The sequence below is a fragment of the Malurus melanocephalus genome, unplaced genomic scaffold, assembly GCF_030028575.1.
Source record: "Malurus melanocephalus ecotype Western Australia unplaced genomic scaffold, MMel_1.1 scaffold_187, whole genome shotgun sequence".
NCBI lineage: Eukaryota > Metazoa > Chordata > Aves > Passeriformes > Maluridae > Malurus > Malurus melanocephalus.
The window spans coordinates 1,336,504-1,364,418 of NW_026623419.1; the positions used below are offsets into that span (position 1 = coordinate 1,336,504).

At 42.2% G+C, this 27,915-nt stretch overlaps 2 protein-coding genes across 3 annotated transcripts in view; both read left to right on the forward strand.

Annotated features, from left to right (window-relative positions):
- SERPINB5 (serpin family B member 5) overlaps positions 1-9,867 on the forward strand; it is a 15,302-nt gene extending 5,435 nt beyond the window's left edge. The window contains exons 2-7 of the mRNA XM_057373137.1: positions 109-283; positions 2,918-3,055; positions 4,062-4,179; positions 5,355-5,497; positions 6,963-7,130; positions 8,343-9,867. Of these exons, the coding sequence (XP_057229120.1) occupies positions 110-283; positions 2,918-3,055; positions 4,062-4,179; positions 5,355-5,497; positions 6,963-7,130; positions 8,343-8,735 (1,134 nt within the window). The 5' untranslated portion in view covers position 109 and the 3' untranslated portion in view covers positions 8,736-9,867. The remainder of the gene's footprint in view (positions 1-108; positions 284-2,917; positions 3,056-4,061; positions 4,180-5,354; positions 5,498-6,962; positions 7,131-8,342) is intronic.
- Positions 9,868-13,368: 3,501 nt separating this feature from the next.
- On the forward strand, positions 13,369-26,163 carry LOC130577649 (serpin B12-like). Of its 2 annotated transcripts, none has more exons than XM_057373153.1 (8): positions 13,369-13,542; positions 18,460-18,640; positions 20,107-20,220; positions 20,580-20,711; positions 21,566-21,683; positions 22,233-22,375; positions 22,570-22,740; positions 22,864-26,163. In XM_057373153.1, exons 2-8 carry the CDS (start codon positions 18,470-18,472, stop codon positions 23,266-23,268), a joined length of 1,254 nt encoding a protein of 417 aa, XP_057229136.1. In that variant the 5' UTR covers positions 13,369-13,542; positions 18,460-18,469; the 3' UTR covers positions 23,269-26,163. The 2 variants fall into 2 exon arrangements, with proteins under 2 accessions (XP_057229136.1, XP_057229137.1); XM_057373154.1 differs by having other exon boundaries at positions 18,463-18,640.
- The last annotated feature ends 1,752 nt before the right edge of the window (positions 26,164-27,915 follow it).

Here is a 27,915-nt window from a genome sequence, read left to right on the forward strand (position 1 = left end):
TCCAAGATACCTAGTCCAGATCCTTTTTCCATGCTCTGGCCCAGCTCCACCACAGCAGAGGCTGGAATTGCAACCTGAGTCATCTCTCTTTTCCCTTTTCCATTTCAGGATGACAATGGACGCRCTGCAATTAGCAAACACTGCCTTTGCAGTTGATATGTTCAAAAAGCTATGTGAGAAGGACAAAACAGCCAATATTATTTTTTCCCCTCTGTGTACCTCAACGTCTCTGGCTCTGGCATATAAAGCTACGAAAGGTGACACTGCAGACCAAATGAAACAGGTAAGCTGTCAGCAACCTGTTCTGTGGCTGCAAAATTATATGCCTGTTGAAGGTGTCTTTCTTAYTGACTCTTATTAACGTTCTCCTGGATGTCTGGTTCCCCTGTAAGACAGATTTCAAACCATCCATCTGAATTTCCTGAATGGTTCCCCAYTGTGTGGCCCCGCATAACAAAAAAAGTTGAAACTCTGTCTTAAAGAAAAGTCTTTTCAAGTGTGTACAAGGGAAGCGGACATGGCAGAATCCTGAACAGTTGCCTTWAAGTCTTGTCTTCTTTTAGTGTAGTGTTTGTGGCTACAGGCCACTGTCCAGACCTCTGCATGTTTTAGGTAACTGTTTTTTCATTATTCAAGAACACTTAAGCTTATAGAATTATTATTTTGTCCTTGCTGTCAGCAGTAAATGTGCTGCATATGTGTAGCAGCCCTGCCACTGGCTTTTCCCCTTTCTCCTGCAACAATGTGAAGAGGAGGTGGAAGCAGAAGGGGCACAATTTCGTCCCTGTTTCTCCTTAGAAGCATCTCATGATGTTCAAGGGGTTTCCAGCACTGTGATCCAGCATGACAATCAGTTTATCCGGCTCTCTCTGTGGTGCAGGGAGTCAGCTCTCCAGCCTTGTCTGGTGCCTTTATGTAAGCAGAGATTGAGCTGGATCCTTTTTATCCCAGTGAGGGTCCCCATGGTTTCTGCAGTTACCTAAAGATGCATAAAATGCAAATTCGTATGCATTTGTGTGCTGATTATCACCTGGATCTGAAAGACTTTCCACATATTTGAATGTATTTTCCCTCCTTTGGAAGTTCTTCCATGTACTTTGTCATTCACTGGAAGTACCCCTGAGCACAGCCTTCTGTGCCCCTACTTATGCCACAGATTACAGGGAGTCTTGTGTTGTTCACAGAGCTGCGCAGCAATATGTCCATGAAAATCATAGAATCATAGAATTTTTTGAGTGAGAAAGGACTTTAAACCCACTTGCCACGGGCAGGGACATCTTCCAGTCAACCAGGTTGCTCCTACCCAAACTGGCTTTGAGCATTTTCAGGATTTCATCTTGTCGAGCACTGCAAATTTTTCCAACCAGAATTAAAAAAAAAAAAAAAATTACAATTAACTTTAAATTTAAATGGTACCCTGAAGCTCCCTCACCATTTCAAAATTCAAGCCTTGTCTTTCTGATGGGAAAGTTCAAAATATTACCCTGCCCTTATTTTGTTTTCAGTTGTGTCTGCAATTTGCTTTGAACCATTCCCTAATAACAAGTTAACCTGCACATCCACAAGCAGAGCTCTGTTACACAAGCACGTATATGTTTCATATTTCTGTGGTGGTATTTAAAAAGTGCTGACTACAGATACTAAGGAGAGCTTGGTATGCTTTTAAGTGTAATRTCTCCTATTTTCCATGTCTGTTCTGGCTTGTGCCTGCCCCTGAGTTTGTGCTTGGGTTTTAAGTACTAGATACAAAAGCAACCAGGTTGGCAGCTGYACTCTGGAACATCAGTCAACAAACTTGTGCCAAATATTCTCYCAGGTGGAGAAGTTGCAGTAACTTTATCTTCCAACCTGGTTCCCACACACAGAAGCCTTCTGCACTTAACATGCAAAGAAATAAAAGTGTTGGAGGAACAGGAATTAAGTTGAGAAAGCTRTTTCTAAGGAAATRGCCATGGACTTCATCTATGAGAGCKGTGCTGCTGCTGTGTTGGGAGTTTATTTCCTTCTGCTCCCACTGAGCAAGGAGAGGGGAGGACATGGAAGGGTGATGAAGACAGAGCAGCAATTTTGTCTGTATAGATGTGTTCTGGAAGAAAGAGCAGGAGTGATGCACAAAGGGAAAAGAAGGTCACACGTGCTCGCTATACCTCATGAGAGAATTTGAGGCAGGTGAGGAGGGTTGGACAGGCTTCCTGTAATGAAACAGCCACCATCAAAGATCCTGTAATAAGTGGRCATTAAAAGTTTAATTCGCATTTATAGGGTTCGTTTCAAACAAAGACATCATTACCCCAGTATTTCCTAGAACTGGACTTGACATTCTCAGGAGYTGGGATGTGGCCAGGTGTGGGTAAGCAGCCCTACCCACAGTTATACTGTGTCTACAGAAACAGACACAGTTATCTTTATCTGATCAGCTTTTGTGAAATGTAGAGTGATGCTGTGTATGAGTCACAGCAGTGAGAAAAGCTGATGATCTGTCAAGCATTTTCAAAGGTGTAGCCCACTTCTGGAAAGGAGATTATCTGGGACCCTCACTTACCTGGCTTACAAGCTGCAGGGTCTTGGGTGGGAATGTAAGTGTAGCAAAAACATTATGACTCCATACTATGGAGTTTTAGTTGACTAAGTCACATCACCAGCATGAACAGCTCTCTTGGTTTCTTTGGACTGCTCATAGGWAAGAAATGCTTTTGGTGAAAGTTCTAGCAGAATCAGCTTTTTAGATTTATGTGAGGATGTCAAATACATAAATAATTTTTGAGTAACAACAGTGAGAGACTTTGTCATTAGCTTAAATACAAAAAAMCACAGCTCTGGGCACAAGCTAGCATTATCTTTTGCTAAGCGGTTAGGAATGTTTAGACAATAGTAACAAAAAATATATATTTAGTGTTGTACTATGTTCATTTAACAGGTTCTCCATTTACAAGATGTCAAAGATGTTTCTTTCGGGTTTCAAACAATAACTTCAGATGTTTCCAAACTCAGCTCTTTCTTTGCACTGAAAATGGTCAAACGTGTCTTTGTAGACAAATCTCTCAATCCTACCACAGTAAGTACTGCAGGAAAACCCTGGTGTTATGAATTGATTGGCCATYGTGTTGACTGTAAATTGGTGTCAGACTGCAATGTTATTTAAAATAAGTTCTCTTACTTTTGGCTGTTGATTGGACTCAAATGGTAAACAGCATAATATGGTGTGCTGCCACRAAAGTTTGTAGGAGGATGGATGGGACTGCTGCTTGATCCCAAGATGTGCATCTCTTACAATCTTTCATTAACATGCTTTAGGTCAGTAGCTGGGTTGGTTTTGAATGCAACATAACTTCCGTGCCACATAAAAGTCTTTGCATTGCAACTATGACTGAAAATGAGAATAAAAAAAATTGGTGCAAGTGTGTGTCCATTTGATACACCCAAGTAATTATTGCATAAACCKTAGTTTTCCTAATCTGCCTGAGAGAGAAGGAGCCTGACTATTGAAGCAACACAAGTGAAGACAGCTATGTTTGGCCTTATAATTTATGAACCTTGCAAAAAACTGAGAAGAACGCTGTGTGTGTTGGGGTTCTTTTTTTCCCCAGAGCTGTCTTTGAGTAGAGTCCCAAGCAAAGAGAGCATCAGCCTAAAAGTGGTGTTTCAGAAAACTCAGTATGCTTCAGCTGATATAACTGGGTGTATGCTGGATATAACATGCTTCATAACTTCATGGTGGTATGATCAGATCACCCGATCTGTTACAGCAAAGGCCAACACCCATCGACAGCCATAAATGTCTCCCTGGTGAGAACAGATGTGATGGGAGCGGGCCTGGACTGAGGGTTGTTTTATCCTGTCAGACTCTGGCATCATGGTCACTCCTGCAATGCCAAAGTCACTTTAGCTGCTGATGTAACACCACTGGACTAAAGACAACCTTGGGAGTGATGTGCTGGATGCAGGTGTACGTCCTTCTTATCTCCTGCAGTTATTTAATAGCTTTCCTCAACCAATAATTAGCTCCTCAAATACCCAAYGACATTTTGCCAAGTGTGACTTTGGTAATTTGCATCTTTCAGGACTTTGTCAACTCCACAAAGAGGCCCTTTCCATCTGAACTAGAATTAGTGGAGTTCAAAGAAAAAGCTGAGGAAACTCGACAAAAGATCAACAAATCCCTTTCAGAGCTAACTGATGGTGAGTTCAGTTAAACCTTGGAGATGCTGTTTGCCTCTTCTAGAAAGATCTTTGTCCTTGTAACACCTCTTTAGGAGTAAATAGCTAGTGAACATAGACAAGGCCTGCTACTTGGATTCATGAGGGTTAGCAGTGTCAGCCTCTTTGGAAATCACTGACTTCACTGCCTCAGCACTTCTGAAGGGGGAAATGTGAGACTGACCTCACATTGCCTGGGGGAAAGCTGCTCACATTGACTGCAGCAAGATGGTTTGGGAGAATGACAGGTCCTGGCTGYGGAGCAGCACAAACCTCTGACACAAAAACATGGAACACTCTAATTCCTTTAAAAGCTTCATTGTGGTGGGAAGTATTTGCTGGACTCTGAACTTCAGGCTTTTAATTAATATCTCAGCAATGCCACAGGCAGATGTGGGTCTCTTATCTGCCACCCTCTGGAAGCCCCGGCTTCCAGAGGCCCCCAGAGGTGGCCCTGGGGTTGGTTGCCATTGTTGCCCTCGTGTGGTGCAAATATRGAAACASCAGCGTGAGGCTGGTCCTTCCCAGRMTGGCACAGGTGCCCCTGGGGAAGCACCTTGACCTGCCTGTGCAGCTCGAAGACAGGACTTGCCTCCCCAATGCTCTGAATTCAGGGTCATTTATGGCAGTGTTTGAACGGGTCTAAACGGAGTAGAACACAATATTTACATACTCCTTTCGAAGACTGTAGTGGTATTTGTTTGTTAACTGTAACCAGAGCAGCATTTTTTTGTTATCCCATGTATTTTTGTTATTTTATTCCCATGTATCAGTCTAGAAATGAGTAGCTGAAACTTCTTTCTCCAAATTACAAATGTTTCTTCACTTACACCTGCTGAACTTCACTGAAAACTCAGCACCTTTTTTAAGGTACTGAAAAAAGCAGKAGATGCATTTTTTGTTTCCACACGATATAAACCAACAAAACATGGCATTTGGAAGATCTGCCTTGATCCCAAATCCCATACGAAAAATTAAGCTGCAATTTAAGTAAGTGCTCTTTTTCGAAATTTTCCATTGGAAACAAAACCTTTTTTTTCTGTGAGACGCAGGACACAAATGCTTTTAGTTCAGTGAACTGTCACCATATTCACTTAAAGCAATTGATATATGCTAATGTATTGTTGTATTAACAACCATCTTAAACCTATTCACAGGAAAAATGGAGAATGTCTTGAATGAAGATAGTGTAAGTGACCAGACTCAGATCCTTCTAGTTAATGCAGCTTATTTTGTCACAAATTGGATGAAGAAGTTCCCAGAGGCAGAGATCAAAGAATGCCCTTTTAAAGTCAACAAGGTATGTTCTGGGAAAAAAAAAATGTACTGAAGGTACTGTTTCATCTTATGAAAATGCAAACTTTGAGCAAAGGAAGTCCCAATATGAGAAAATGAGAGATGTTTAGTGCCATGATATTCTTAGACACTATCCAATCTTAAACAGTGTTGCAGGGGGCCCAGACTGTCCTGGGAGTATGTTTAGACAACTTGAGCTGAGTATAAGTGCTCAGAAGCAGCTGTTGTCTGCAAGGAGATGCACATTCTCATGGGTGGCTGCTTCCAAGAGACTGGAACATTGCAGGTACCAGTGGCTTCATCCAAAACCCAATAAAGGTGAAGCACATTGCATTTCTTGTGGTCACAGAGGTGGCAAAATGTCTGCAGTTGTGTCATCTCTGTGGGTGCATCCCTTAGATGCCTGGCCCTGTGTTTTCCTGTTCAGAAATGGCATCCCATCAATCATCTGCCTCTTTCCAGTCAGGGTCAGGGGTGCAGCCCTCTGCACATCAGTCCTGCTTAGCCATGAGGCCCAAATGGGAGCAGCACCTATGGATGGTGCCTTCAGGAATAGCTGACCAGTGATCAGTATTGTAATCAGAGAACTTAAAGCCAAGACACAAAGCTGCACAATGTTTGTGAGAGAAAGAGATTGTATGCCAAGTAGATACACACCTACATATATATGGAGATGCATAATTTGTTAGATAAAGATATGGTATGCCAAGTATATACACACATACATATATATGGAGATGCATAAATAATGACAGTTTCAGGTTCACTGGAAATATTCATAAATTACCTCGTTAGTGAATAGTTTCAGCTAAAAATGTTTTTAAAATTATACAACCAACACTAAAATTTTTAAGTGAAACTTCTGAATGATTTTTCCTATAGTAAAACATTTTTATTGAATTTGAATTTTGCATGTTTTATGTAAGCAGAATAATTTTTAGATCTTCCCCTTGAAATTAAGTTTTGCTTTGTTTTGTTTTGTTTTGTTTTGTTTCATTTCATTCAAAAGCAAAGACTTAGAGGTTTAGGTAAGCCTGAAATTTCTTCTGATTCCGCTTCAGCTTCTGAACCAAAATATCAATTATTGGTATGAACAGCTTGACCTTCACTGCTCCATGCTTGACACTTACTGGCATTACAGTGTCCTGCAGWCAGTGTAGTTTGTAGTAGTCAGTGAAAAGGCATGAAGGGCCACCARGATTAGCTAAATTGCTCTTTTAAGGCACATCCCAAATGCGTTGCTACTGTATCAAGCAGAATTCTTTGGAATTTCCAGTCGTCTTTGGAAAGCTGCCTACTGTAAAAAGCCATCAGTGTCTCTTAGTGCTGCTTTCATTACATTTGAAAGTTAACAAATTCTCTGATAGTAACTTGATGTATCCCCTCCATCCAGGCTTGTAAACTTTCCTCTGCCACCATCTTATTGTGAATTAAAATGAATAATAGATTTTTTCCTCTGTGTTTCGCAGACTGAAACGAAACCAGTGCAGATGATGAATCTGGAAGCGACTTTTTGCCTGGGCAACGTAAAAGATTTAAATGTTGCCATCCTTGAGCTCCCATGCCTTAACAAACATATAAGCATGCTCATTCTCCTGCCCAAAGAGATTGAAGATGAGACCACTGGCTTGGAGAAGGTGAGAGAAAAAAATTAGAATTGCTGTAATATTTTCCTTGGAAACAGCCCATATAATGCCATATGTTTATGGAAGGTTTTTTTTGTTATTTGGGAGCAATACATAAGGAAACAAAAAGTAAGTTTCCTGTGAATTTACCTTCTCATTCTGCTTCTCTGTTCCTACTTATTTATGGCATCATTGTTTTCACTGTATCCAGGGGTGAGGTTGTAAATGAGGCTTTGTTCTAGATAGGGAATGACAGAAGACAGTGTAAAGTGTAGAAGGTACCCTTGTTTCTGGTATTGATATGTCCATGATTTATTTCACTAAGGTCTTACTCTACTCCAAGTTTTAATTCTGAGTAGAGGTGCCTGCAAATGAGCCATTTTYTATTATGATTGCACATAAATGGGAAAATTAATATGGCATTTCCTAGAGAACAACAATTTCTTATGTCATTTCTCCATGAAAATTTTAGAACATATTTTCACCCCACTTTAAAGTTTATTAAGAACTAAGTAATTAATAATATTAATTAATAATAAAGTTATTTGAGGATTCAAAGACCCATGATCATGCAAATCTCCTTTGTAATTTGTTGAAACTGGCCAGATATTTTAAAGGCAGGAAGAATCATTCTTTGCAGCTGTAAGTACTTTTATATGTTGGAATAAATTATAAAACACACCTATCATAAAATGCAAGTGAGGCCTTTCCTGATACCATTTTGTTGGGGCCCCACAGTCTGCCTCCTCCCTTTCCAGTTTTAAAAATTTTGCTTGGAGAGCTGCATGTTTGATTGAGATCAGGCTTTGGATTTAGATTTTCTGTCCCAAATACCTGCAATTTCATTACTCTGTAGGGTCAGGAATAAAGGCTTTTGGATMTCTGCCAGTTGGCCACATGTAACCTGGGTAGGGACTTGTCTTCCTTGGGTTCCTTCACATGGCTGTTGAGGTGATTGCTCATCAAAAGCTTGCCAGAGCATGCACATGCACTAGAGGTGCTCCAGAGGCCTGTCCCAGGGATTAAATCATACTTGCATCCATATAACTGAGAGTATGTTAAGCCTGAATGCTACAGTTGTGAATTCAAAAGAGAAAGTTGCCTTTCAAACTTTATTTTTCGGAGGCTTGATAGGAGTGAGAAGGTCTAGAGCAGTSTCTTTATTTTCCCTCTCTCTCTTTTCTTGGACTGCTCATTAATTTCTTTACTCCTTTATGTTTGCAGCTGGAAAAGGCACTGACCCCTGAGACATTATTACAGTGGACCAATCCCAGCATGATGGCCAACACCAAAGTGAATGTATTTCTTCCAAAGTTTAGTGTGGAAGGTAACTATGACCTGAAGCCACTTTTRGAAAGCCTGGGAATGACAAATATCTTCAATGAAAGTGCATCAGATTTCTCTGAGATGTGTGAGACAAAAGGTGTGGTTGTGTCAAAGGTCATCCATAAAGTCTCCTTGGAAGTAAATGAACAAGGTGGCGACTCCMGAGAAGTACCAGGATATCGGATTCTGCAACACAAAGATGAATTTAAAGCTGATCATCCATTTATCTTTTTGTTTAGACACAACAAAACTCGCAATGTGATTCTCTCGGGCCGATTCTGTTCTCCTTAAGCGGRGCATGTTCATTACAAAATAGCACAATTACATTTGTGGTGGTGCACACTCTGTAAAGCTTTTCTTCCTGGCTGTCACCTGTAAAAGGAAATCTAAAAGGTTCATATATTGGCTGAGTAATACAATGTACTGTACATATGCAGCAGAACTAGTTTATCTTCTCGTGTTTCATCCCCTGTAGCGGAATAATTTCCACTGTGAAGAGCGCACCATATTTTATTGAGAAGTATCCCAGCTTCAGCAACAAGAACATTTTGTTCCTCTGTGACACATTTTTTTTTTCCCAAAATGAAGTGAACTGAGCCTGATTTAAGATAGACCAGGAGCTGGAAAGGGCTCTGGGAGGAAGAGCTGCATTCCTGCTCTCTAGTGAAACCTCTCTGCCTCGTGACTCACACTCTGGATTCCTAATGCCTAAAAGAGGAAATGTGGACCTGTGGTGTGACAGCTCTCCCCCTGTTCCTGGCTACACTCTGGTGCTCCAGGATGCCCTACCAGACTCTGCCAACCCCCAGTGAAGCAGTGTCTGGGTTCTGCAGTGTAGCTACAACAGTTCAGGCTGGCATCAGACTTTGCATCTGTGAAAACAGCAGCCACACTGAGACCTCCAGAGACCAGAGGCAAAAATCATGGGGACAAAATGTGTCCCCAGAAGACTTCAGTATGAGCCATATCAGTTCTCACTCTGGGAAAGCTGGACTCTGCTGTGTGAGCTTTTTTGACTCATTCCCTCTGGACATGGAAGATGGACAAGTTCACTGCAGCTATGAGGAACCCTGTTTTATATATCCTAAGGAAAAGAACATTATGTAATTCAAGGATAGAACACAGTTGGATTAGTATTGGAAGTGCCACGCTTTCATGCACAGATTATCTGCAATTTCTATTTCTGGATTTAGCATTAAGGAAACTCCTTACAGTTACTTAATGTCTGAAGCATGCGAAAGAAATAAGGACTTCAACTTGAGTGAAATTAACATTRTAATTACTAGTCTTCAAATTCCACATGAGATTATGGTAATCAGATTTCATTTCTATCTAAAGACTGCCTGCTGCATATGTTCTGTACTCGTTTACCTAATTACTGTTCAGAATAAAGCACTATAAAACCTGTGTCAAATGTACAATACCTCTAGTGTCAATCTGTGACACTGACTAGTGTGTGTCATTCAGACTGGTTCACTGACCAGYGACCAGTGCCAGTGTTCACTCCTGGCTTCCAGTACATTATAGGAATGGAAATGAACATATTCACTTAGGCCACAAAGTCAAAATAAAAAAAAAAAAAGCCAACTAAGTGAATGTCTGGATTGCCCTTCTGAGCCACATGATGGTAGTTCCCAGTAAGGACTATGTTACTAGCTGGTCAGGATATACACAAAATTTAATTATGTRTCCTCAAAAGATGGAAGCTTGTTACTTGAGAAATCCTCTTGGTGCCACAGGTCTGAAAGAAACTGGAAAGGGATCTCTAAATGAGAACACAAAWCAACCCCTGATATGCACACTTAGGCATCAGAGCACTGATTATTGGGGATTTAGAGATCGGAGTTCTGSTTTGATTCTTGAACTTAACAACCCATGAAAAGCCTTTAGTCACAATGATTCAGMAGTTCCCTCAGCACATCTTTAGTGGCCTCTAATGCATTTTAATGCCAGAGGGATAACTGGGGTCTTTKGTCCATATCTTTGAGGGTATGAGGAGACTAAATTGCACCAAAAACCATGGGAGGTGAGACCCTGCAGACCTCTGGGGGTCTTTGCTGACGTGTRTCAGATGTTCTGATACAGGGATAGTAGCCAGAAGAATGAAACACGATTACTGTGAGCCCTTCCTGTCTGAGGAGGACTTGCTTGCAAAGATCTTTGCTGGCTCAACTTCAGTGACACCTGAATGACTGGGAATGGTTGATAGACCCCATCATTGTCTGGTCTGCTCTGGATACTGGGGTCAGATGTATCCAGGGCTGCTGCCTCTGTGGCTTCTCCTGGTTCTCCTGGAGGAGGTGGAACAGGRCCTTGTACTTGGGGTGGTGTCTAAGCAGCTGTGCAGGTAATCCATGCAGAGGGAAGATGGACTGATTGCCTCCAGTCTGTGCCGTCTGTGTTTGGGCACTGACTCTTTGTCAGGTAGTCCCAGTTGTCCTTTGGGCCATATTATGCTTACTGGTCTGCTAGACTGATAAAAACTTCTGGCAGATTGCCCCATCCCTCTTTTTCTTCCGGGATGAGATTTCCTAAAGGAGAAAATTTCAGACATCACTTTCTCAACTTTTTTGGGTTCTGAAAACATTCCAGTTCAGGAGCCAGTCTTCCTTTAATGGAGGCTGTAGTCTGTTTAAATGCTGATCAGGGCATTTGGCATATCCCCACAAATTTATGAAATTATTCTTCTCCTTGTGATAGCTTGGCCAGGAAGGGTTATCCCATGAAAGCAAAAAGAAACGCTGCTTCAGGGTGGGGCCCATCTTTCTCCACCTCCTGACTAATTCCAAGCCTGTGCAAGGCAAGCAGATGTTAGAGATACAAASCTGTCCTGGCCCACATAAGGCAAAMCCACTTATTGGTTATTAATGATCAGGGTTGCTTGCCATGAARATCTCAGGTTCACTTTTCACTTCTGTCTCTTCGCTCTGCCAGTCCCASTGTGAATCCTTTCCATCTTGCAGCATGTGAGGGAGAAGGATCCATGMGGCTCCTGCTGGTGTGAGAAATCATGTTACAGTCTACTGTTTCCATTCCACCCGTGCTGGCCTCTGAGCCTTGGGCAAGAAATAGCATGGGTGGACATGGGAAAACGTGTGTGGGAGTCGGTGTGTAGGAACTCTTACGTGCTGGAAAGTGTTGGTTACACTGGAGAGAGTGAGCACAGCGGAGGACTTGCTCAGATTGACAGGGTGCCCCACCTCCCTTTCATCAGGGCATTACTATCCAGTGACGGATGATGCCCCCGATGGCAAACAGTGAGCTGTGGCTGGCGTTGGCAGGCAGTTGCAAACTGCAGTGTTGTGTTCCTGCTCACCTCATCATCTGCTCATCTGCACAGTCATTGCCTGCTCCTTAATCCCAGCGTTTGGTTGAGGAGAAGGGACACATCTTAAAGTTCTGTGGTAGCAAAAGTTGTCTGYGGGAAGTTCTGAAACTTGAAAAATGCAACTTAGGGCAAATTGGCCCCACTGGAAAAGCAGTACATTTTTTCTGAATATACTGTCCTAAGGGCCTAGAAAAGAGAATTTGCACATACATTGACATTTCCTGAGGCAAAGCAGTTAAGCTGATGTCAAGGAAGTTCTGAGGGACTATATGACAGAGCAAGCAAAATAAATTAGTGGAGGAATGATGTCAGTGAGGAGGGAGGGAGAAAACACAGAGACTGGAAGAAGGAAAGTTTTGCAAGATACTCAAAAATACTTAGGCTGTCACTGAAAAGAAGCTTGGAGTAGAAAAGCATCAGAAGATACATGGCAACATTCATAAAGAAATAAATTTAAAAAAAAAGAGAAAGAACTGAGGAGGAAGACTAAGGAGCACTGCAGAAACCTGCAGGAAGAAAAAACAGAAACAAGGAAGTGAATGGCAAATGGAAGCAAAAAAGCAAAGAAAAAACCAAGGTAATGCGAATGGTCATTTTATCCTTGTATCTTGCATTGCTTATGAATTCCTGTTTTCAGATGGGACTGGAACACTGGAGTTTGGCCAGATGAGCTGAGACCTTGGCAGAGGAGCAGGGAACAGCAAAGCTGGACAGTGCTGCACCTGAAGAAGAGGGTGGTCCAGCTTCAGCATTAGAAGGAAAGTGTGGGAGGGGCAGATGATGCTGGGGGACCTTCTTCTTCTTTTCTACTTATCATGTTTGATCCCATAAGTATTGTATAAATCCAAAGCCAGTTTTGTGTTTTGTAGGAAGAAAGAAGAGGTGAGAAAGGAAAGAGGTAAAATTTTCAGGGTTGCAAAGCCACACGGAGCCCTAGGTTACCCTTGATTGGGCTAGAGTAACCTAGCCCTAGGTTACTCTCTGAGTCCAGCTGCCAAAACCCAGTGCTGCACCTGAGCTCACTGGTGCTGATTAGGGGGGATCAAACACCCTGCTTGTGGAGCTCTGTGCTTCCCATCTCTTTACTCCCTTCTTACTTTATGCCAGAGACTTAACCTGTGTGATCAGCCATTCCTGGCCTTCTTTTAATTCTAGGGATTTAAAAGAATACCTCCTGGCTGAGGATTCCTGCTGCAGTTCAAGGAAATACTTCTTCCCTTCTCTAATTAAGCTCCTTCCATGCAYATAAAGTCAACTCCTTACCCGAGAGGGAGAGATGGCTGTAGGCAACAAAAGGCTCATGCATTTCCCTTCATTTGCTCTGTCTCTGCAAGCAAACTCAGCTCCAAACAATCTTGGCATGAGCCCTGCACACACTTGTGTCCAGGCCAGACCCCATCAAAATCTGAAAGGGACTATGCACAGCAGTGCAGCCATGGGTCTCCAGGGTTAATGACCAGGTTTCCAGCTGAGGGTGACTTGGCATTGCAATCAGGAGATGTTGCCAGCAGATATTGCCTGCCAAACTTGTTGGGCAGCTTGGGAGAAATGCTAATAGCATATTGCTAGATATAGGTTCCCATTCTTCTGTGGGGAAACTTCATGTTGATGGCATTTGCATTAAACTGCAACATGCTGCTATCAGCAATCATTGGGAAGAGTCTGAACTCTCCCACAAGAGAGTTGCAGATTTTTTTAACACAGTATTAACAGGAACGTGCTCCAGTACTCAGCTGTTGTCTTCTTCATTTAACCTCTTCAGGCAAGAAGGTAAAAAAATTATGTTGTTTTGTTGGTTTATTTTTCCAAAATAACTGTGGTTTTTGTTTTTAACTGATCCAAAGTAGTCTACAGGTTAGTAAAGTAAGCATCACTTTTACATATTGGGCAGAGAGGGAGATACCTTTACAGGCTGCAGGCAGCAGAATGCACTGCTAAAATTCAGGTGGCTCAAGAGCTCACACAAAGGGAGCTGGTCTTCAGTGGGACATGAATGAGGATTTTAGGGACACATCCAAGGATTCTTGCCTTAATTTCACAGGCTTTTGAATCTGAAATTTGCCCAGAACCTCTCTGTCCACCCAGTAAGGTCTAATTGCCACAAGACTGATGAGCTCAGTGTCTAGAAAGTAGATGCTTTTCTGCCTGTGTCTCCAGAAGGACTGAAGGACAGGGTCTTTCAGAGCACCTCTACTCACTMCATAAAAAGTGAGAGTGCTGATGACCTGGGAAAACTGACCCTGGATGAGAGATACAGGTTAATTTTCCTTCTTTAYTCATGTTTYCATGGCAYAAACAAAAGAGCCTTGAAATKTTCTTTAGAAGAGAGAGAGGGAATGCAATTATTTGACTGGTTTCTTAGGCATTTCCCCTTCACACTGATACCCACTGCCAGGGAAGTTGTTTATGTTCTTAAACAATGACACTATAAAATCGGAAGGGTGGAGTGGTATTCAGATTTTGTTTTGTTAGTGGGGCTGCTAGWCTTTGCTATTAAAATATTCACTCCTGGGTTGGGTAATGATGTTTAGAAGCTTGCAGAGGAGCCTGTGCAGCTGCACACAGGCACAGCAAATAATTTGCCACTGCACAGCCTGTAGCAGGCCAATGCACATCCAWGTCAGTTTATGCAGAAATAACTGGCCTAGGAAGAAATATAGAAGATACCAGAGRGACTGATGCAAACTAACAAAAGCAATCAGGAAAAAGCGTTCTGGCATAAAAGTAGCATCCTGAGAGTCTAGGTTGTTTGGAAAATGAACTTGGCACCATTTTGCTCGAAAAGCTGTTTTGTACTGAAATGTATTGGTTTTTAATTTAAAGCATATGTTGTGCCACTTAGGGATGATAAGAATTTCTGTTATAGRAAGTTTATTTTTTCTTATGAGCTGTTTGTCCCTTTCACTCCAAATCATCACAGAAACACTTGGAAATGTATTTTTGTACAAATGGTCATGAAAAATAAGAAAGCCACTTCTACCAATTTTCATGTGAGAAGACAGCACTGTCATGTTGTCTTTTTCTAGGATAGACCATGTAATTTCTGCCAATTCTGTTTTCCTCTTTGTACAAGAAAGGAATGTATTAAGGCACTTTAATGGGACGCAGATAAAATAAATAAAACATGCAATGGAAATTATCATGTGGCATCAGGCAAAACAGGTTCCTTCTTATTTAACTTGTATGAAATACAGAATTAACACCAAGGCTAYAGCTCTCTTACCCTCTCCGCCCTATTTACTGCCTCCTCCTGTTGACTTAATAATATAATCTAATACAACTATTAATTATGACAGCTTTCAGCACAGGTATTTTTATCCTTTGATAGTTTTTATTTTGATTTCATCTACCCTTAGCCAAAAAAAAAAACCGATAAACAGAGAACAGATCATGAATAGTTATAGAAAAGGAGTGTTTGTAATTTCACACAGCCATGGAGGCAGTTTGTAATTTTTATGAGGTCTGTAGTATGCAGTGGTTTCTTCTGAAGGAAGCTGTTTTCCTGGGTAGCTTCTTGCTCAAATACTGCATTGCCAGTAATTTCATTTTCCAGACTATGTCAAAAGCTGCTGAACCACCATGCAAAGGTTCTCCTGTCATCAGGGGCTCTGCACTATTAATAATACCCAGTGTATGTGCTTTGGCTAGTGAGGAACAGCAGCTAGGAACTTCCTGGAACACTTCTTTTGATCCTGTGTCATCCCTCCTTACCACTCCAAGATTATTTAAAAGTGACATTACCATTTGCTGTCCACCAATTAGATGTTCTCCCAGCACCATGGTCCTTGCAGTAGTTCCAGTCTGATTGAGCTATTACAGATTACACAGGAGGCTTTATGGTCTGGAATCATTCACACACTTGTTCCCACCCCATTTTAGACTAAGAAAGTTCACTAAATCCTTTTACTATGCAGTAAGAAAGTTCCTCCACTAGCCCACACCTGCCCTCCCCTCCTCTGGATTTCTGGGGCAGCTCTCCATGCAGTTCCCACTCACAAAACCATGGAGCTGGCTGTAGTGTTTGCACCTGGATGTCTCCCTGGTGACAGCCTGTTGCTTTTGCTAAAGGAGTGGCCACCTCAGTGTGCCAGTCACTCACTTCTAAAACCTGTTCCCAGATCTGGGCTCTCCCTCCTTTCTTGGCTCCCAGCCCTTTCCCTGCAGGGTGGGGTGGAGGTGCCTCCCTCCCACTGAGTAACTTTATTAACTCTTTTTATTCTCCTTCACTCGTTTTGAAGTTGGGACACACCTACAAAATGCCTCATGCCCTACATKTACCGTGACTGATTTCACAGCTCCATTTCAGATCTTCCAAGAGATGGGGAAGTGTAGCTTCACAGACTTCAGCACTGAAGATGCACTGAGTTTTGTTTTCCAGGAGGTTGTGGATAGTAGAATACAAAGGTGGAAGAAAAGAGAAAAATTTAGTGCAATATCTTGTGGTAGGATAACTGCATTACTAAAAGGAAAATGAAAATGATATCACATATAAAGACACAACAGAGCTAAAACAGCTGTGTTCAGAATTTATGACATAAAACTCATCTTTAATTTTTCTGTCTGCAAAGAACCCTTTGTATATTTCTCACTGTTTTGTCTATTTGAATTAGGTCTTTATGTGAAGTACTTCTGGACGTCAGGGTRAAACAAAAGTCTCACATGAGAGACATGAACATCCATGAACTTTTCTTTCAGCATCACAGGTTCTTTCCCCAGAGCATCATTCAGAAACAGGATAAAGCATGGATTATTGCTGTGCTTTTCGAGTTAGTCAAATAGCAAGAAATGTCTGCATTTGCCACATGTCATACCTTCACATATTCAGAAACTTTACTTTTTCATGTCTTCCAAGTCTCTGCAGCAATCTGCTTTAAGCTCAGTCTGTTTTCCTGTTGGCTGAGTTTTTCCCATTGCCTAGCACTTGCTGCAGGCTAAGATGGTTTCACAGAAAAATGCTGCATCTTGGCTGAGCCATTTCAGCTCCCAATGCCCTGGTAACTTCTGGCACCTGAGCTTTGCAGGCAAAGCCATGCCTGGCTCATGGCTGAGCTGGAGATAGCATGCACTCTGCATCTTGASAACACTGCAAGGCATTTTGAATTGCTCTTTGAATAAAGAAATCTCTTTGTAAGTCAGGCTCTCTGTGAAGGGCTGTGGTAGAAGAACTGGGGCCTCGGTGGGAGAGCCAGGTGACAGGAGAGTTTTGGAATATCTTGGAGGTCCCCAGCACAAGGMAACCCCTTCCCCAGAGGGCTGCAGACAAATTTCAAAGGGGCACTGACAGCCCAGGACTGTACAAGTGCCCTGYTGATAAAAGATCCTGAAGTTCAGCTTTGCACCAGCCTCTTCCCACCCTTCACCTCTGGTGACACAGCCTGGAGCTCCTCGTGTCACTTCACTTTGCAGGCTGCAACTCGAGGGCTGATGAAGGGTGCTTGCTGTGCYTGGCCATCTGTGGGCACTGGGGAGAACCTCTTGGCTGGGCACTCAACAGAGAGGAGCTCTGGCAACTTTTCCTGGACCTGACCCTTGCTGGTCCCAGYGCAGGCTGAAAGGTAGAGACACGCAGATCTGTGTCATGGGAGACATGAAGGACTTGTGTCCATACTGTGGCTGTGTACTTTCCCCTAAATTAATAATCTTTCTGGAACATAGACCAGTGTTATTCGTCCAAAATATGTGTTAGATACTGTTGTGTTTGTTTTGGTTTTTTTTTTTTTTTTTTTTTTTTTTAAATGATTCCAGAAACATTTGTGTGATCCCACTGGTATCCACACAACACCATTACAACACCTAAGATTCAGGAAAGGAGTTTCTAATCCCTTTTTTTTTCACATGGCCTCATCTTTGCAATGATCAGGCTGACCTTGGTCCCAACTTGTTCTTAGGGCTTTGGATTGAATGTAAATGACCCACAGGAGAGGTATCAGACTGTAATGTTTCTAATATAAAAGTAGAAACTGACACAGATCTTGTCATATCACTGAGAAGGATTTACAGACTTCTTTTCAGGGCTCTTGAGCTATTACTTTGTTCGGAATTTTAAACTGTGCATCCTGCCTGTGTCTGTGACTCCTGAAAAACCCTTGAGGAGTGAAGAAGTGTATTTCAAACTCTTAATTTTTCTGTATGTAGTTCAGTCTCCATAGCTGTTAATGACCCTATTTCCTGTATGAAAACATTTAATTAATAGTGATTTTGTTTTTATAAACCTGTTGTTTGAAACCCCCTTACCCCAGCTCTGGTTATCACACATGGTTATGTGCAGGCTTGGTTTCTGTCACCAAGTCTGTCACTAATCTTAGGTTGTTAAATAGGGAGGAGTTGATGCAACTGCATCAAACCAGTTGGGAGAAGGCAAAGGTTAATCCATACCTGTCTAATTTCAATAGCATGAGTTGAAATAMGACACAGAATGGGAGGAGACAGAAAAAGGCTCCTTTCTGAGGGATTTACATATGCTGTGAGCGTGGGTCCCTTTTGCAGACCCTTTGAGTCCTGGCTCTTGCTGTGCATCACAGACTGACAGATCTGTGCAAGGCTGATTAAAACTCTCAGAATTTAGAAAACATCTGTTATGTTCAGCGACCAGCTACGAGACAATCTCAGGGCAGACAGATGTTTCACAGTGTGGTCCAGCGAGGCCAGTTGCATTAAATGTCTTCATTCTTTTGTGCTCCCAATCAGCAGCTGCTTCATGATGGACTCCATTTCTAGAGCGGTTACTGAGTTTTGCCTTGACCTCTACAAAAAGCTYAACAGAAGTGCAGAGGATACAAATATTGTCTTCTCTCCAATGAGCATCTCTGCTGCCCTGGCCCTGATCCGCCTTGGTGCAAAAAACAACACTGCTGTTCAGATAGAAAAGGTGAGTAGGAATGCACCATGGTGAGGTGCTTCCACACTGCTTGCTGTTCCCTTACTGGAGATGTTGGGCATCCCAGTGCGACACCCGTGTGTGTCCCTCAGGGAACCCGAACCCAGGCAGGCACAGCTGCTGCCTTCACCTCGCCATCTGCTGGTGAGAGTCTCATCATGACCCCATGAAAGGCTACGAAGCAAGGGCTGGCTAAGCAGCACGGTGGGGCACTCTGGCTTTCCCCCAGACTGCTGTCAGAATATCAGACTTTGTTTCAGAATTATGAGAGGAATTTCCTCTTGTGGCTGCTATGAGGATACTGAAAGTGGGAGTCTGGGTGGGCAGTGGGGAGAGCTGCAGAAACTCAAGTTGTTGCACCTGGGTGGCTGGAAACATTAGCTACTTTCCCTTATGACATTAAAGTGTCAAAATGTCTCACCCCACAGAGACCCAYGTGGGCAAGGAGAGGTGAAGAACCACCACTGTTCCAATCACTGAGCCTTTACTCCCTGCAGTGTCCGTTCTACTTTCTACAGCCATTCTTCTCTTTTCTCTTTTGAGCCCATGAGGGGTAAAAGAGCAGTAATCCCAAGRCAGAGATTCTTACCAGGGTGTGGTGGGTTGGTCTTTGCTGCGGCTGCCAGGTGCCCGCCCAGACATCCTCATTTGCCCTCTTCAACAAGGACAGGGAGAGAAAATAARATGAAAAAGCTGTGGGTCAAGATAAGGACAGGGACATCACTTGCCAATTACTGTCATGGTAAAACAGACTTGACATTTTGGAGCTGTCTGGAATCAGCCCTGTTTGATGTACAGTCTGTTCTCTTTGCACAGAGAGACCACTGCTGCAGCCCCCTGGCTACCATAACCATGCCACATCAATCCTTTAGACAGGAACTCCTTCTTATTTTAGGAAAACAATGGGAATTGCTCAATATCAGTATCCTCAGTAAAAAGAGTGTAAGTCTATGTATGATGCAAAATTATTATAATAGAGAGGCTCCTGAAATTTTTTCARTGAGATATTTGCACTTTAGAAACAAGGACTGGTTTCCATTAAGAACACTGTRGTTTTGATCTATTTCTTAAGCTGATGCTTAAGAATGATTGCAAGAAACCAGTTTTGATGCTTACACAGAAAATTATTTTTATATCTTTGCTTGGGGCAACTTTTCATTTTGAAATTTAAGGTAACTAGTAATGAAAACACAAATCAAACATTTTTTGGTAGTGAAGAGTAACTTTTGAGGGATTAAGCACAAGTTCTTCTTGGTGTGTTAATATAGAAATGTGAGTCTGAACATRGTTCAGACTTGAACAATTTCAAGTCTATCATTTCAGCTGATGAGTGAAGCTGAAAAAACATCTTTCATKAACATACACCACTTATTCAATACAGCCCAACAAAGTTTTTAAACAAGGAATATGGTTTTATCCTGGTTACAATTGCCATAACTTGACATCCTCAACTGCAGGTGCTCCATGTCAGACAAGCTGCAGAAAGAACGAGCCTTGGACATGATCATGAGAGTGCAGCCCCAGAAATGGAACCAGAAGAAAGTCTGGAGAGTCTGCCTTCCTTCTCAGAGGTGCGTCCTTCTTACGTGGGGACCCCTGCCTTCACTGAGTGGTGGGTTAGTGCAGGTAAAGCACTAGGATTTGCCACTGGAGGGAGTCAGGATCACAGGCTCAGAGTCTGCCTAATCCTCTAGGAAACTCCTGACACGAGGTGTTATTTTATGAAGATTCAAATCTTCCAGTAACTCAAAACCAAAGCCTTCAATGATTTCATCTGAAGGAGGATCAGGCTAAAAATCATGGACTAGTTGAATTTAAAAATCAGTACAATAGRGTTAGCCTTATAGCATAATCTGATTAAGATTATTAAGCAAATTAACAGCTGAAGCTATTCAGAGGAATCATTTTAATTTGTTTGTTATGCTTCCAGTGTGCCAAGGATGGAGACCTTAACCATAAAGCATTCCAGGAGCTGCTTTTMCAACTACAAAACCTTGGTGAAAAATACGTTTTAACGTTGGCCAGCAATCTCTTCATACAACAAGGATTTGAACTCCAGCAGGTAAGTCCCCTGTGTCTGCTAACTGCTGTGGCCCTGACCTGCTGAGCCTTCCCTGTAACTGTGAGTCTCATTGCTGTCCCCCTTGTGTGTGTGTTGGAGCACAAGAAGTGCTATAGCTCTTGGGGCTGATGGGAAAGAGACAAGAGTGTCAACTTTCCATTCTTTTATTTAAAAAAACCCCCACAAACAAACCACCCTGTGTATATCAATGACTATATAGTGAAAACAGAGACTTTGTTCACTTTTGGCATATATGAACTCTCAGCCAGAGGTGAACCTACGGCCAAAAATTCCCTATTCAATCTGCCTATAATCTACCTACTTAAGGCCTTGCAAATGGCACAACTCAGGCAGCAGTAAGCTTGGAGAGAGTTTATCTCCTGGAGTGCTGTACAGGTTCCTGCACAGAGCTGCTGTGCTGAATTCCTCACTCCTTTCCTACTGAATGACAGGATGGTCTTGAGACTACTTGGTATGGCTAACTTGCTAGACACGTCTCTGCTTTCCAGTCAATTATTTCTGCCAATTATTTGGATACTTAAGCATCAAACAACTCATTTTACATTTTTTCTATTTCGTTGTATTTTTTTATCTGGACCTCAGTTATACAGTTTTCCATGATAAGACCCTTTCTTCTGGTTTTCTTTTTACTTTTTGCCCTATGCAATAGAACAATTATCTCTCCTTCAAAGATTCTCTGCATAAACATCATATAGTTGATGTTTTCAAAATGAAATTTTGGATTCAGCAGGTCCCTCATTATTTCTAAAATACTGTTGAACCATGATTTATTTCAAAGGGCAATAAGTGCTTAATAGATTTGGCTAATTTATGATCTTTATTTTGCTTTAYAGCAATTTCTAATGTGTACCAAGGAACTGTATGGAGCAATGCTGCAAACAGTGAACTTCCATGGTGCTGTTGAAGCTGCAAGAAGAAAAATTAATGCTTGGGTTGAAAGTGAGACGCAAGGTAAAGCAAAGCAAAACTGTAGCCTTTCTATCCCTGCCTTTCTACCCTAGTTGAACCAGTGAAATTGCAGGGTAGTAAAAGCAAAGAAGCTTTCACATTCCTGTGTGTTCACTCTTATGCTGATTAAAGACATTTGCCTTCCCACCCACTCTTGAAATATTAGAGTAAATTATCAGCTAAATTATTTCTAAATTAAAGATGTATTTGTGTCAAATACTTTTGTATTCCCACTCTTATGTCTGGCCTGATAATTGCAGTAATACCTACAAGGATTAACCAGACAAAATGCTCCTGCAAACAGCCACAAATGCAGATTCAGAWTAGCAGGGGTTAATTTGGTGATCCCCAGTTCCCCCATCCTCCCTGTCTCGTAACAGTGCAGAAGGACCTACAATTTGGTTACTCACACTGTTTTTTTTTCCTTCGAATAAACCAAGATCTGTATTTCTAAATTTTTCCAAAACTAAGTTCCCAAACCAGTAATTGAGTCTCAGTCCCGTGTCTTAATGACAGCTAACAGATACTTACATGTTTCAAAATTCCCTTTAGGTAAAATCAAGGAACTCTTTGCCCCTGGTGTGATTGATGTGCATGCATTGCTGGTGCTGGTGAACGTAATCTACTTCAAAGCATCCTGGGAACACAAGTTTGAGGAAGAAAAAACAGTCCAGAGAGATTTTAAACTGAATCAGGTACATCTGCATTCTGTAAATCTTAACATTATTCACCCCAGGTACTGTGAGCATTGCAGCAAGCATAATAGTGCTGAGCTGCCCTATGAGTAAGGTATGAGTGTGTTGGGAACTTAACTTGCCTCCCCTTGTGGGGTAGAGGTGTTGGTAAGAGCTGTGTTGCCTAACTGACTGCACCATTTTCTTTTCAACAGAACAGAAAGAAACCTGTGCAGATGATGTATCAGAAGGGCAAATTTAAACTGGGCTACATTGAGGAGGTGGRTGCTCAGGTCCTTGAACTCCCTTATGCTCAGAAGGTGCTGAGCATGGTCATCCTGCTGCCAAGTAAYGTGGATGATGGATCTGTCAGTGGCCTGGAGCAGGTAAGGCAGTGCATGTCATGGACTAGGGGTGAAAGTCAGTTGTCTGAATCAACACTGGGTAAAGGTCTAATTTTTTCAAAGCTTCCCAACTATTTTAATCTCCTTTTCCCTCCCATCTTTCAGATCGAAAGCAGAATCACCTATGAAAATCTAATGCTGTGGGCCTCTTCAGAGAACATGTTTGAGTCAACAGTGGAGGTTTACCTCCCGCGATTCAAGTTGGAGGGCACCTTTAACCTCAACGAGGTTTTACAGGAGATGGGGATGACTGACATCTTCAATGAATCAAAAGTTGACCTTTCTGCAATGACATTTGCCAAATCTTTGGTGCTGTCCAAYGTTGTCCATAAGGCGTATGTGGAGGTCAATGAGGAAGGCACCGTGGCGGCAGCTGGCACAGGAGCTTCCATTGTGAGGAGGTCCCTGCCTCTCATTGAGGTGTTCATGGCTAATCACCCTTTCTTATTCTTTATTAGACACAATCCTACCAACACGATTGTTTTCTTTGGCAAACTCTGTTCACCTTAAAAAGAAGCCATTTTCTGTGAGGAACACCTGGATGAACAGCAGCAATTGTATTTTTCTCCCAGATGCTTTCTTATTCCTTTGACAGCTAGTTTGTACTTCAAAATAATCACTGCAGCCAGTTGTATTTAGAACCTATGAATCAGATGCTCTGCCAGTAGGCTTCTTGAATTGTAAATATTATCTGAATCCAGAATARGAGTAAATTTTACCTTAAACTCACTGGATATGAATAACATTTTGTTTCATTGATGTGCACACATGCCCTGGTATTCCTGCATYCATATGCATTCTGATGATGATGACAATAGGGTTGAGGTGGGTCCATCTCCCCTGCACAAACAGAACATCCACAGCTGGTTGTCCGAGTCCACATCTAGATGCCTTTAGGATATCTCCAAGATGGGGGGGTCCACCACCTCTCTGGACAAGTCTGTGTTAAGTTCTCAAATAACTCCAAAGAGAATTTTGTATACATGGTGTCTGCAGGAACAGGTTACAAAACCGTGTAAGAAGGCTGCCTTTTACATGGGAATAAATCAAATTATTTATCTCAAAGTTTCAAAGAATAGAAAGAAAATGGTCAAAAACATCCCACTGAAGTTACTGAGGTGGGAACACTGTCGCAGTGGACTTCCAAAAAATGTGTTTTCCTTTTCCCATGTTGCTGTGTGGTGAATTTGGATGTTCTGAGATGCAAATCTGAGAGACAGAGCCCTCTCCATGCTTTGAAAAATGAGGAAAGGTTTTGTAAAGTGCWGTTTAAATCATGGAAATCACAGTTAAACATTACCTTGGAATGTTTAGGGGAAAAAAAATAAAACTCCTTTCTGGCTAATAGGGAGASATTACTGATAATTTGCTGGTTTAACATAAGTGATGTCTTCCTCAGAGGGATTCTGCATGAGATTTAGCAAATTAACATTTGTAATGTACTTTTATATATATATATATGTAATGGAGAGTCAGTGAATAACATGTTTAATGCACAGAATTATATATATATATGGAAAAGAGAAGACACACTAAAATAATGATGTGCAAATTCCTGAAGAACATCTAGTGAATCGATTCAAAGCAGACCTTGTGAAAGGTGTTCGAATAGGGCTCCTGAAAAATTCCATCACAATGAGTTTGATTTTAAAATTGAACATGGTACTTAACTTCTTCAGTGCAGAAATTCATGTGGCTCAGGAGGTGAAAGGCCTGTATCCCATTTCCTTGCTCAAATTCAAGCCTGTGGCTCTCAAGAGAATGCACCAAGTGCTCTCAGGCACTGGGCTTTAGCACAGGCTGCAGGGAAAAGCAGCCCACCTTCCTTTTGAAGCGCTTACATGAAGGAGTGCATCTTAAAGGTGCAAGAAGAGAACTCCAGGAGTGATAACTTGGCAGTTCAATAACTGTGGTATAGATGAGTTCTGGTTTCCAGGGTCTGGTGCCCACTGCAGTTTTTGTCTGGTAACACAGAAGAAGTCGTCTCTGTGTGTGGGTGTCTATCCTATAGTGCAATGGAAGTATTTTGGTCTATGGCTTCCTGTTAGTATGAATTTTTCCTCACTTTCTTAATATCTGCCTAGAAAAGAACAGAGTGAAYGAAGTAGGTCAATTGTGAGTTTCCTCTTAGCTCTTCAGAGAGTGCTGCTGTGCAGCTTTTTCATCTGAATCCTCAGGCATGAAATTAGATATTCTTAGTTATGGGATGGTGAGTCACARCTTTTGTGTAAGAGCACTTCCACCTACACATCTCCAAGATTATTTTGCATTYCTCCCTCACTTGAGTGCTACAGTTTGGAAACAGAGTCCAGCTTTTCCATACACTTACTGACAGTTTKAAATATGCTGGAAAAGCACTCCCAAAGGACCTCTCTCACAAATCCTGATGGATGCCTTATTTTCTCGTGCAATGCCTCGTGAGGCAGGGAGCTTTTGGCACAGCCCTAGTTGCAGCCTGCAACCTCCCAGCATCAGTTGCAGCTCTGTCTCCACTCACTGCCCTGACAGCTCCTTTTCCAAGAGACCCCCACCTCAGCCCCCTCTGCTGCCTGTCCCTTCGGTCCCTTGTAATCTGTCAGAACGAAGCAGTCCCAAGCAATGACCAGTCCTGCCTTTTCCATCACCCTCAGCCTGCTGAGTGAGGAMTCATCTTACTGAACTGTAGTGGGATAATCACTGTGGGGAAAGGCTCTCTCAAATTAGAGTTTTGTAACAGGAAAAAGGCYACCCAATCATATTTTCAGATTATATTMATGCAATCATTACATGTTATCTAGKGGGGACTTAGCTGTATTTTGCTTAATGGGTTCAGCTGCTGGTCTTCTCCGAGAAATGCAATATTCTTCCCAGAGCAGTGCTGAGCACAGTACCTGTTGGCCTAAAATAAAGGCATTGCTCAGCCCACAGCCACCCTCGAGACATCACGAGGAAACACTGTGAAAAACCTGACTGCTGCTTGTGATGCAGAGCAGTCCCCAGGGTTGAAGGATGGGTGCTTTGGCAGTGTGGAGCCCATTTCCTTGCTCATGATTGGTGATGAATATGAAGGATCCTGGAAGACATGCCTGGGGGCCTTTGGTGTATCTCTTGTACCCCAGACAGGAGCCAGTCAACCTTGCTGCCTCATTTGCTTGTTGTTTTGTGCAAATCTTCAGACTGACAGTGACTGTGGATCTCATCAAAAGCCTCAGGAGCGCCACATACAATTCAAGCCATAACCATCAATGCCTCGAGCTCCCCACACCTTTCTGCTGAACCATGTGRGCTAGACCTAGGGCATAGGAAATCAGATTCATACCTGGAGTACAGAAGCAAATATCCAGAACTGAGAACCTCAGCTGYTCTCCTATTGCAGTGTCTAACTTTCTGTGGTGTTGTGGGGAAAATCCACATGCAGTACAATGTCAACCACAGTTTTAAAGTTGGTACGAGCTTCTAAACCGTGTAGCAGGTCTTGCAAAAAACCCAAGACATTGACTACATGACTGTGTTTACAGAGAGTACAGCCTTTAGGAAAGAAAAAGGAGATGAAAGTGAGTGTGGAGCTAGCTGGAGCAGGCAGGGGGAGATTCTTCTTTGTGGAAGTTAATGAAGAAGGAACTGAGGCAGGAGTGACCTGACCTGAGGCAGGTGCTGCTACAAGGGTGTCAAAAAGAATGTTTTACTACCATATTCCTTATGAGTTCAGAGCTGACCACCTGTTCCTCTTCTTGATCAAATACAATCCAAGAAAGAACGTTCTCTTCTTTGGCCTATGTTGCTCCCCCTAAGGGTAGAGCAGGTTCTGCTAGTTTCTGCACAAAGAGAGCACAATAACCATGGTAGAAAGGACTAAGGCATAAATAACTTGTTGCCATCAAGTGCCACTGGCATTTTCTGATATCCATATTCTTGACTGCAAGAAAAAAAACACAAGTTGCTTTGGCATGACAACTGGAAAAATTATAATGGGCCTTTCCTATTTAGAGCTCTTCTCGAACAAGTGAACACACTTAATGGAGATTATTTCATTCTTATTTCATTCTTATTTCATTCTTAGCCATGAAAACTCCTGTTGCAGTGGGGCTGTCTAAACAGCTGGGTGAAGTTCTGGATAAATAAGTCCAGAATGATGCCTCCCCTCTTCAGCCACATGTCAAGGCCAGTGCTGTTGCAGACCTTTGTCTCCAGCCACCAGATGCCAAGCCAGAGACAGCTCAATCCTGAACCTCCCACTTCCCTCTCACATCCTCCGGTAACCCCATGTCCAGTGCCAAACACCACCAAGAGGGAAGGGTTTTGGCTGTCATGAAGGCAGTGAAACCCACAGGTCATGTTCATGTCCTGAGTGGGWGTTCATACAGATTTTGGGCATGGAGATATGTAGAGATTTTTCCCACACTCTTTTTCTCAGGTACTCTCTCCATACCTTCCCTTTGGAAGTAGCTAAGTATGGCAGCAATAAAAGTATTCAAAGAATTTAATTGGTATGGCTTTTTGAACCCTGACTTAAAAGTTGCCTTAGGCACTCAGGGCTTCTGCCACAGACAAATGCTCAATGCTTGTGCCAAAGACGTCTGCCACATGTCTYTTCTCTTGCCTGTTTTATTTCATCCATGAACTAAAAGCACAGTGAGGTGTMATTTACCACCACCAGGAACTTGAGTGTCCTCCACCTTCATTTCTCCGACCTGTCATTCTGAAAATAATAATGAATGCAAAAGACGGGGTTTTTTAGTATCACTGTGAAACCTTTCTAATAAAATTCTTCTCCAGTGCTCTGGTGTTTTAARTGTGCCTGAAAAGCCATGCTCCTTTGAGGCCATGAGGTGTTTGGCTTGGAGGAAGATTGTCCTAAGTCTATAATTTCTCACCCTGCCAGTTCTATGACTCTCTGGGTGGGAAATTATCTTACTAAACAATACAGGGGCGACTGCTCAAGGGGAAGTATTTCTCAATCCATAATTCCAGAATTCCATAATGGATGAAAATCCYTCTAAAGTACCATAGTATTTTCAGAATATATTAATGCAAGTGTCTGTACTGGGGTGCACTGAATGTGACTGGGATGAAGCTGACTGTGTTCACAGCAGTCTGTATGGTGATCTTTTAGGATTTCTRGCTAAAARCAGTGTTGATATATTTTGGCTGTTRCTGAAYTGAAACTGAAAAAGCAAA